Source organism: Notolepis coatsorum, assembly GCF_963971535.1.
Source record: "Notolepis coatsorum genome assembly, chromosome: 15".
Taxonomy (NCBI): Eukaryota; Metazoa; Chordata; class Actinopteri; order Aulopiformes; family Paralepididae; genus Notolepis; species Notolepis coatsorum.
Window position 1 is genome coordinate 40,461,723 of NC_140179.1, and position 11,820 is coordinate 40,473,542.

Genomic DNA, 11,820 nt, shown 5'->3' on the forward strand with positions numbered 1-11,820 from the left:
CCGTGTCTGCTGGTTGTAGTTCACCTACTCTTCACAACAGACACCTTGTTCACAAATAATAATAATAATAATAATAATAATAATAATAATAATAATAATAATAAACTTTATTTGTATTGCACCTTTCATACAATAATTGCAGCAGTAAAATATACATAAAATTAGCATACAATAGACAGAATAAAAGCAATGCAGAGAATCAGAAAGAGGGTAAAAGCAATGCAGACAATAACGATATTGATTGATAAGAGTTTAAAACCCGAGTCTTTCTTCCAATAACCACACAGTTTAAAACCCGACAGTATTTCTTCCTGCTTGATACAGTTTAAAACCTGACAGTCTTTCTTCCTGCTTGATGATACCCAGTTTAAAATAGGCGGTTGTAATAAAATTATCATTAAATGACAATCGTGGCCAATGAGCCGTGGCATTGCTCCATATTGTATGGCAAACACAGTTATCGGGGCCAGTGTTGGGAGGCATTTGATCTCTCTTTATAGCCTACTTTTCAGTATCCAGTGACAAGTGTTTCGGAGTGCTTTGCCTTTTCAGCAAAGCTCTACTACATGTGCATATAGTTCACCTGAGAGCTGCCAGGATGAGCAAAGTCTTCAACTGTTGGCCACTGGAGTTGAGGTCAAGTGCCTTGCTCAAGGGCAATTCAGTGATAGTTGTCGAAAGAAGGAAGAGGATTGATCTTCGACCTAAATTTTACCTGCCAGCTTGAGAATCACATGATTGTCCTTGTGCTGAATGAATTAATGAATGAATGAATGAATGAATGAATGAAAACTTTATTTAACAGATTGCAGAATGGGTACAATACAGTACGGCTCAATACACACAATTGTTAAGGGGATGCAGACCAGAGAAAGACGTTTGTCTTGTTTACATCAGGGTCCCCCATTTTCAATTCATAGTGACATTTATGACATATACAACATACATGACATTTATGGCATAAGGACATACAGGTATTTAGTACGGTTACATTTGTGACATATACGATATGCAAATATACAGTACTGTTACCCATAGATCCTGACAGAGTATATACATATGATGGGGAGGAGACTGTACATTAGGAGGGGGTGGGAGAGAAATATACATACGGTGGGGAGAGAATATATACATACGGTGGGGAGGAGACTGTACATTAGGAGGGGGTGGGTGGGTGGGAGAGAAATATACATACGGTGGGGAGAGAATATATACATGCGGTGGGGAGGAGACTGTCTATTAGGAGGCTTGTGGTCACAAGCCTGTTTGTTGAACCGCTGCCCAAACAACAGAGTTCCCCTTTCAGTCAGACCACATGCTCTTCAGTCAGACCCAGTGCCCCTTCAGTGAGACCCAATGCCCCTTCAGTCAGACCATGTAACCCTTCAGTCAGACCCAATGCCCCTTCAGTCAGACCCAATGCCCCTTCAGTCAGACCCAATGCCCCTTCAGTCAGACCATGTGTCTATATATAGTTAGAAGTAACGACATTCTGTCGATACACTACACCACTAAGATACCCATGTACATGTCGAAATACTTCCCAAAGGTCAGTGAATTCCACGACACAAGAGGGAGTTCAACAAATCATGTTCAACCCAGATTCGGCTAAAACAAGGGACTAAACACGTTTCGCAATTATGCCACAACAATGTGGAACGCCCTACCCACAGCTGTAAAAAAAATGAATCCCTACCCTCCTTCAAAACTGCTCTCAAAGAGCACCTACGGGTGGCTGCAATTAGAAACTGGCCCCGGTAAATGTCCAAACCCCCGCCCACCCACCCAACCCCCTCCAATGTAGTTTCTTCCCCTTCGAATGTATAATTATTTTATGATCTAGGTCTCTTATACAGTACTGTATACTTGTATGTCATAAGTGTCATGATTAATTGAAAATGGGGGAACCTGATGTAAAGTATTTTTTCTGGTCTGCATCCCCTTAACAATTGTTTGTATTGAGCCGAACTGTATTGTACCCATTCTGCAATCTGTTAATAATGTTTTCAATCAATCAATCAATCTGTTTGCATGACCAACATAAAACCCTGTTGAATATTGATTACAAGTGAAATGTTGTTCTTATGGTAAAATCCATCATGCATAGTAGTACAGACTTCTTCATAATGTTACATGTACCTCAGATTTAAATGTAGTTTGGATGCAGTTGGAATGTTTACAAAGTAGTGTTAGTTTGACTAGCTTACCACTACTCAAGATGTAGTAATTACTTAAGATGTAATGTCACTTTTTTCATTGTGAAGTAGTTCGTAATTAAGATGTAACTTTTTAGTTAGTAAGTTAGTTACTAACTAAAGTACTACCCACTACGATTTTGGACGTTTTAGTAGATTCCCTTGATGGAACAATGACAACCACTGATTTCAAACGTTTAACATTTTATTATACAGAATATTAACAATAACACAATGATAAATTGCAAGTGGTTGTGGAACGTTGCGTGTGAAGAAATGACCTTCAGTAGCTTTATCTGTCCTTCGGGGGGGCCTTCTTGATGCGTCTCATGTGGTACCTGGGAACAGACACAGTCAGTTAATGTCTATGTGGTACCTGGGAACGGACAGTCAGTTCATGTCCAGTGTCGTTTGTGTACTTACCGTCAACACTAGTGTGTACTACTGGTGTACTTACCAGCAACACTGGTGTGTACTAGGGGTGTAACGGTACCTGTATTCGTCCCGCGACTTCACGGTACGGATGTCACGGTTCGGTACATCCAGCGAATACGTCTCATATGAGACTATAGGTGAAACTAGGGTTGGACATTTTACAAATTTATGCTCAATATATTTACTTTATTTTTGATGATTTTTACATTGATTTTGATGATGAATAAAACGTTGAAGGTTGTAAAGGCATGATGACAAGCGGACCGAACAAATTAACAACACGCACTAGTCTGCACTGGGCTGAACTCATGCACACACACACACACACACACACACCAACTTTCTCCCTCGGACTTTCCCTCACAGCTGATCCGAGAAAAAAAAAAGACAAACACACTACATACTTTTCCTGGACTGATCATCTGAGCTCCTCCAGTCGAGCTGCTGCAGTGTTTAAATCCAAAATATTGATAAATCCTCTGCCATTGTTGTGTAACATGTCATCTCTTCTCTAGTCTTCTTTCTCTAGTTAAATCTACTCTAGAAGTGAAAATGAAACTTAAAAAGCTTACGCTGGTGGGGGCGCGTCTATGCCTTCTACAACGGCGCTCGGTTTCCGGGTTCCTCCGATTGGCCACGACGCCCACGTGACCCTACGCTAGCACGCCCCCTTCCTGCCGCGCCCGCCAGCTTCCTCAAGCGCCGCGCTCCTGCCGCGCTCCCTCAGCTTCCTCAACAGGGGCGGGCTAGGGGGTGGCTACTTGGGCTCAAGCCCCGAATGTATTCTGAAAAGCCCTGAATCTATTTATAAAAACAAAAACAAAAAAATTTACAATTCATCATTGTTACATGAAAATATGTTTGCACCAGATTTAGCAGAGGCTAATTTCCATCTGTGGTCTATCCAGCTGCTAACTGTATTTGAGTGAGTTAAGTCTTGGTGTTATGGTAGACTCAGACCTAAGCTTTAAATCACAATCAACAAGTTGACAAAAACGCAATTCTTCCACCTTAGAAACATAGCTAAAGTACGGCCATTTATAAATCAAAAGGACGCTGAAAACCAGATCCATGCCTTTATCTCAAGCCAACTCGACTACTGTAATGCACTCCTTACCGGCCTCCCGAAAAAATACGATGATAACTATTTTATTGCAATGCACTATTGCATTATTTTATTCTATTTTACTAACTATTTTATTGCACTGCACTATTTTACTTTGTATCAGTGAATCATAGACGCCTGGCCATAAGAGCATTCGGAGCATCTCTGCTCTCCCACTATTGAACTTGGGGGAGCAAAGGTATGATCTTGCTCCACCACTTTTTGATTATATGAAAAATATGATATATCCCCCCCCAATATATAAATCTAACCATAACTACGTTATGGTTAACTGAGTTTTATAGTGAAAAGAGCAGCTTTATTGGTCAAGATTGAAGGCTCTATATTGCAGGAAATTGCACATACAGGTTCATTAAATAAAAAATAAAATGAAAAATAAAGGGCACCTATCTGGGCTAAGCCCCGGATCTCCTACAATCCTAAATCCGTTGTTTCCAATAAAAAAATCGCGAATTAACCGGTGGCCACAACAACACACAGTACTCGGCTTCCTCTGATCGCAAGCTGACCGCGTCGTCGTCCTCCTCCTCCTCTTCGTACGGACCGCCCAAACCGTGCAGGCTTTTAAATCACTCTTGAAAACCTACCTGTTCTCCTTGGCCTTCCCCCCTACTTAATCACCACTAGACCCCTGGCCCTTCTATCCTCTTTGTTTTACTGTGTCCTACCAGTTTTTATTACTTTCATTGCTTTATTATGTTTTTAATCTTATATCTTGCACTATATCGTTTTGTTTTTGTTGCTTTCATTGCTTTGCTGTTTTTTTTTTTAAATCTTATACCTTGCATCACACTATTTTGTTTGATCAACTTGCTTGTGAAGCACTTTGGTGTCAGCTGCCGCTGCCTGGAAATGTGCTATATAAATAAAACTGACTTGACTTGACTTCTGCGTACCGTTACACCCCTAGTGTGTACTACTGGTATACTTACCATCAACACTAGTGTGTACTACTGCTTTACTTACTGTCCTGTGGGGTACCAGCGGTGCTTGGTGGTGTAAAACATCTTGCTCAGCTCCTCCATGGTGGGCCCATGTTTGTTCTTCAGGCCTTCCCGGTTGAGGTGGGCCTTCAGGACCTGGTCATGGCTCTCTGCTGCAGCGGTCAGAGGGTCCGGTCGCTCAATAGCCTGCAGGGATAGTTACCGTATATGTACATCGTCTTAGGTAATGGGGTGTCCCAGAGGAAATATTTTGTATCATTGTGTGATTTGGGAGAAATTGAAAATGAAATCAAAAATGTCTTTTGGTTGGATGATTACAAGAGACTTCGAAGTGTGTTTCAGGAAAGGAACCTTCTATGTGGCAAATTCCATTATTTGTAATGCATGGGAGAAAAGACAAAGCACTTTGTACTTAATGTCTAGATGTTATATTAATTATGTTATAACTATATTGTAATTATATATGTACTGTCACATAAAATTTCTTACCTGTGTAAGTTCATAGGGAACATCAACAGAAGGATGATAGCACACGATAGTTTGTCCATCAGACGTTACGCCGATCTCCACTTTACTAAATTCGAGAGATGAGACAAGTCATATCGTCTTAGTCATGACACGCAGAGCAGAGCTAAGCACAACGATCAGCACAACTATCAGCACAGTGTTGGTTAACACAACTATCAGCACAGTGTTGGTTAAACACAGCACAACTATCAGTACAGTGTTGGTTAAACACAGCCATAGAAGAAAGAGAACTACACAAACATTCTGTGCAATTTTCCTAGTGGATTCATAAAGAACGTTTGGAAGACGGCAAACTCCTGAGTCTTAACTAGCTGACCTACCTGTTGGGGTCATCAACTGAAGGACCACTGAGACTTGACTTGTGGAGAGCTGGCACCAAACATGCTGCAATAAATACCCAATATTTATTCATACAATTATCAAGAAGTCAAATTATGAAGCCATATAGTGGCTACATCCTGACCTGGCTACACTTCAGACATTAGACATTATTTTGTTTAACATTCATGTTGTTCTCATAATTTCAGACAGTTCAGTTTAACAAAAAAATTTACATTTTCAAAAGCTACAAGTGAAATGTAACCAAAGACGCTAATCTGTTAAAAGAACCAGTCCAACAATGTTGATTCAGTCAGAAAAGGCTTATAGTCACATTAAGTTAATGTCAGGAGTGCCGTGTTTTCAGTTTCAGATGTATCATTTGATTTGTTTTCATCCGTTTTAGGTCACAGCCAACTCTCAGTGTGTTGAGGGGCGTGGCCCTCTTTCACTGAAAGGAGATGTCAAGTTAGCATCATAGTACATGAAGCTTTAAAATGTAAACAAATACATGGGACCAGTGCGATTGGTTCCTATGGAAGATTAACATGGTCTAACATGTGCTAGCAGGTGATAAATACGTTGTCATGGTTGCTGTGGATGTTTCTGAACCACTAAAATTAACTAAATTGTAGCAAACTAGTTTCATTACTGGTTTGTTAACTAGCTGATATCATTAATTAGACCTGGCAACTGACAGACTGATGGGTGAAACAAGATAACAGTTTAGATGCAATATATTATGAGAAGCAGATGGTAATCTGAAATGGTTCGCTTATGATGACAACCAGGAAGTTTCTCAATGAAACGAGAAACAGAAAAACAGGATTTTCATTGTGCTGGTCCTTCAAGTGATCATGAGACATCTTCCTGGAGCTACTCTGTTGAACATGAATAGGAAATCTTCTGTATTTGTGGACACAGACACAACATCATGTATTAATCAGCACAGGACACCATTGTGCATATTAACACCTGGGGATATTTTCATGGACTTTTCCCCCCACACCGACGAGAAGCTCATGGCACTGGGAACTGAAATGTGATTGTTCAGATATCACTTCACCAAAGAATGCCGATTTCTTTTGCACAAAATAATCTCACACATCCAAAACCAGTTTTGCACACATTAATTTAGTTTGACAGTGAATTAAATGAAATGATAAGGTAGCAGTTCACTATAAAATAAGCTATATTCATCAAAATAATTTCATTGAGCTGTAATTAACACAACACAAGGATTCAATGTCCCCTGATGACATCACTGGTGGCCACATTCAAACTAATTTACTCTCAATAACTGTCAAACTAAATGAAGGTGTGCAAAATTGTTTGAGTTTTTTTATGCGTGTGAGATTATGTGAAAAATAAATCAGCATTGTTTTACTATAATGAATATGATCACTTTAACTTTTTCCTCGACCATTAATATGGTATATACATAATGCTGTATACATATTATCTTCTTACCGTCGATACATCTATCCACATGTCTGAAATTAATATGTCTGTAGATACTTAACTACTCTTACTAGTTACGCTGCTGGCCAATATGAATTACTAACATATTGTCTTTATACCTGTATCACTGTACATATGAATACTACACAACTATGTACATACATCTGATTAGCACTATACTCAGAACTCAGTAGTACTACTTTATACCCAGTTTTTATCACCAGTGTATATTACTATTGCACTTTACTGTTAAATTTGCACTCTGGTTGGAAGCCAACCCTTTTTTCGTTGTAGTATACGTGTGCTGTATGATGACAACAATACATTGAATCTAATCTAGTTAGCAGCACTATTATGAATGGGAAACGTATTCATTAAAAAGGCCCACTTTGCAATCGACATGTAAACAAAAGGGTAGCTCAAATACGATACTAGCTAGCTAATAAATAACAGTGAACTTGCTCCGTTTGAATTGACATTTCGTGATTTATTACACTGGGAAATCAAATTGGACAACAAATATTCTCAAATGGGGGTCCCTGACAATTTGGGAGTCAACGTTTGAGAACCAAATGATTCAATGTCAATCCCCCATTCACTGAGATACTATTGCATTCACTGACAAACAGACCTAGTGTCCCTTGACACCAAAGATTAGAATATCTTCACGCCAGGTCTGGATCGCACGGATAGATAGTTGCTCATGCCAGCAGATATCATCGACTGAACGACAAGATCAGAATAATAGTAAATGTGAAAATAAATAAAGGATGTTGTAATAAAGGACCTACACTGCTAGCTTACCTGCTAACGTTACCTCGCAAGCAAGCTAATGTCAGCCTTTCCTTCCTTCCCATATTGCTCCATTGCTTATAATTTAATTAAATGATTCCTTTAACAAACATCGGGTGTATTTTAGATATTGAGAGAACTTACTTCGTCCGTGACTCAGTCTGGTAATGTTAGAAATTCGTGACAAAAGACTCTTCAACCTGCAGCATAATAAATGACCCGACGCCATGCTCCATCTGTGTGCAACACGATCATAGCTCCGTGGCGTGTCTATATACAGCCAGACTCCACTTAGTTCCGCTGTTCATGTACACATAACCTTCTATTTATACGGTATTATATTTCCTTCTCTTTCTGTGTATGTAAATAAACCCGATGTGTATTTGTTCAGAATGTTTCCGTCATTCCTGTATGGTTTACAAGACCCTTTCGACTGTCCTGCATTAAGGCGAGACACAGGTGACTAGGGTAAAACATTTAACTAATAGATATCACAATGAAACTTCCCCAGTTGATTACTTATATTAAGACACGACTTTTTTGTATTACAAGTTTTCTGAAATTGTATGTTTAAATGTGTAAATGGGGCATGATCTACTTAAATATGCACTAATTTGCATATAATTCCAGGACAGAAATCTGAACATTGGATAAAGCCATTTTCAAAATTATAGTTTCATTTTGTTGACATATTAGAGCCAAAGGTTATTACAGAGGGGATTTTGGATATCTCTTTTTAATCACTCCATAAATCAGAAAATACTCCATTCAGTCCATTTGTATGGTAAAATTCCATATTTCGCCATGTTTTTAGGAATAAAATGTGATATAAATCAGGGTATGAATGCGATATCAACAAACCCTTCTGTAAATACCTTCAGAACATAGATATGGATAGAACTGGAAGGTTTGGTGTATGTGAGTGCTACTGAAGTGGAGATTTCTGGCTCAGAGTATGAGGAAAAACTAATTAAAACTCATTTTTGATTTAAAAGATTTAAAACTAAAACTCATTTTTGGGAAAACACCTTAAAAGTTCGGTATTGTAAAATGCCATACATTTTTTTTTGAAACAGCTATTTACAAACACAATACCTAATCAAACCATTAGTAATTGACAACCTAAACACATGCCTGATAACTGAATAATAATAATAATGTTATTGAACTGAACAGAACTACACACAGGCTAGAAACAGTGTAGTACCCCCTAATAGGCAAAACATATTTGAATAGATATCACTATGAAACTTTCCCAGTTTGTTATGTACATATAAACTAAGAAAAAATATATTGCTAGTTTTCTGAATTTTATGTTTATATATGCAAATGAGGCACTTCCCATTAAATATGTGCACATTTATGGATGCAATAAGGCTAAATGAAGTAAAATAAACAATTGAATGTGTGTTATTGACGTTTTATTGTCACTAGTTTCATAGAAGACATGTTTAGGAAGCAAAATATAACAAAATCTCAAAATCAACAAAAGAAAGACACACACATAATAAACCTCTCCATAAAACAGGGACACGTCCCCAAGGACTTCAAAATTGCGAGAGTAACACCCCTGCACAAAAAGGGCAGCAAATTAGACCCGGGTAACTACCGCCCTGTTTCTATCCTTACATCCATCTCGAAAGTCATGGAAAAAATAGTATACGAACAGATCGAAAAGTACCTCGCGGAAAAAAATCTAATCTACGAATTCCAATCTGGCTTCAGAACATCCCACTCCACTGACACATGCCTTCTCTACTTGAACGACCACATCAAACAAGAGGTGGACGCGGGCAAATACTGCGGCATGGTCATGCTGGACCTACAAAAGGCCTTCGACACTGTCAATCACACCATTCTGATTGACAAGCTAAAAGCAATTGGTTTTGATAGTTTATCAGTGAGCTGGATACAATCCTACCTGGAGGGGAGGGAACAGATGGTGGAAGTAAACGGTACCCTATCCCCCCCCCTCACAGTGAGCTGTGGTGTTCCACAAGGAAGCATACTAGGACCGCTACTATTCCTAATTTATGCAAATGACATGTCGTCAGCTTGTGACTGCAACTTGTTCCTGTTTGCGGACGACTCAGCCCTGCTGGTCTCTGACAAGAACAAGTTACAGGTTGAAAAAGCCCTCAGCTCGGAACTAGGCAAAATCTGCATATGGCTCGCCGACAACAAACTATCATTACACATGGGCAAAACAGAGTCCATTCTCTTCGGTTCAAATAACAAACTCAGCAAGACCGACGGCTTCTCGGTTACAGTGGGTGACAATATTATCACAAGGAAAGATGAAATTACCTACCTGGGTTCCATCCTAGAGGCTAATCTTTCCTGTGACAAAATGGCATCCAATGTAATAAAAAAAGTCAACCAACGAACGCGATTCTTGTACCGGATCTCCTCTCTGGTAAACAAGAATACCCTGAAGACTCTAGCAGGAGCACTCATTCAAGGGTACTACGACTATGCTTGCACCTCATGGTACCAAAGCACCTCAAAGGCACTAAAAAACAAATTACAAACATCTCAAAACAAGCTAGTCAGACTACTACTTGACCTGACTCCTACCCACCTCACCCCTGCCCACTTTGACAACCTAGGATGGCTTAGAGTAGACGACAGAGTACAGCAACTTGCAATGGGCCTGGTCTACAAGATACACTACGCGACCAAGGTACCCATGTACATGTCAAAATACTTCCCAAAGGTCAGTGAATACCACGATCACAACACCAGAGGGAGCTCCACAAATCATGTAAAACCCAGATTCGGCTCAAACAAGGGACTAAACACGTTTCGCAATTATGCCACATCAATGTGGAACGCCCTGCCTAAAGCTGTAAAGGAATGTGAATCACTACCCACCTTCAAAAACACTCTCAAAAAACACCTACGTGAGACTGCAATTCGAAACTGGCCCCTACAAATGTCCTAACCTAGTTGTACAGTAAATGACCAAGTAAGGCTTTGTCAATATTCCAATGTACAGTGTAAAATGTGTGTGTGTCCCCTACCTACCCCCCCCCCCCCCCCCCACCTCCAATGTACAGCCCTCACCCAACCCCACCCCACCCAACCAACCTCCTCCAATGTACAGTTTCTACGCCAAATGTATATACACTCCTTTTCTGGACACTTTTGTATCACAAACAGTACTGTATTTGCAAATCTGATATGTCATAAATGTATAGATGTAGCAGTACTGTCTATCTGTATGTCATGTATGTCATATATGTTATGATGAATTGAAAATGGGGGACCCTGATCTGGTCTGCATCCCCTTAACAATTGTATGTATTGAGCTGTACTGTACTGTACCCATTCTGCAATCTGTTAATAAACTTTTCAATCAATCAATCAAAAGTATATTTGCCTATATTCACCTGGGGTGTCTCGCCTTAATTAACAATGCCAGAACTGATGCAGCAAGACACTGCTCAACATTTCAGTTATCTATATGTACATATGTGATTTGCATAATTCACTTGCAATACGTTTAATACCGTCAACCAATACTGAGAACCAGGTCACAACTCTCAACATGCAAATGTTGAGATGTTTTCCTTTAAATTAAAAACGGCTAATTCGAGATTCAGTTCTAGTATTTTAGATCAATGCAGGTGTCCTGTAATGCATTAGCTCTAAAAGAAAGAACGCAGTGAAGTTGGAGGCTTGATAGCATCATAACATTGTTGTAGTTGTGGTGTCAGCAGTGACCTCCATTAAAATGGAGTGCAACATCAAGGTGATGTCATAGAGGCCACATTGTGCCTCTCAGCACACTAGCTCCACCACCAGCAACTCCAAAACAACAACATATAGGACACCTGCTTTTACAGATGAGAATGGGACTTATTTTGGCCAGTCTGAGCAGAACCACTTCTCCCCCCTGTGACCCACGAGGTGACCTACCTCTAACAAGCTGCAGACTTTCCTACCTCTAACAAGCTGCAGATCTTCCTACCTCTAACAAGTTGCAGACAGCTCTCACCCCCTAAATCCGGAATATCAA

General features: G+C 39.7%; 1 protein-coding gene across 1 annotated transcript; it reads right to left on the reverse strand.

Annotated features, from left to right (window-relative positions):
- Positions 1–2,375: 2,375 nt before the first annotated feature.
- On the reverse strand, positions 2,376–8,074 carry mrpl42 (mitochondrial ribosomal protein L42). The gene is made up of 5 exons (XM_084330578.1): positions 7,944–8,074; positions 5,549–5,612; positions 5,190–5,274; positions 4,723–4,886; positions 2,376–2,533 (listed from the first exon to the last, which is right to left on the reverse strand). The coding sequence occupies exons 1-5, from the start codon at positions 8,026–8,028 to the stop codon at positions 2,488–2,490; spliced, it is 444 nt and encodes a 147-aa protein (XP_084186704.1). The 5' UTR covers positions 8,029–8,074; the 3' UTR covers positions 2,376–2,487.
- Positions 8,075–11,820: the final 3,746 nt, after the last annotated feature.

What these genes read in the sequence shown, in the direction of transcription:
- mrpl42 (XM_084330578.1), bottom strand. Translation starts at nt 8,028, where the DNA reads ATGGCGTCGGGTCATTTATTATGCTGCAGGTTGAAGAGTCTTTTGTCA. An exon ending in CAGACTGAGTCACGGACGAA is followed by an intron (nt 5,613 to 7,943) that starts GTAAGTTCTCTC and finishes TATTTATTGCAG; the next exon opens with CATGTTTGGTGCCAGCTCTC. An exon ending in TCAGTTGATGACCCCAACAG is followed by an intron (nt 5,275 to 5,548) that starts GTAGGTCAGCTA and finishes TCTCGAATTTAG; the next exon opens with TAAAGTGGAGATCGGCGTAA.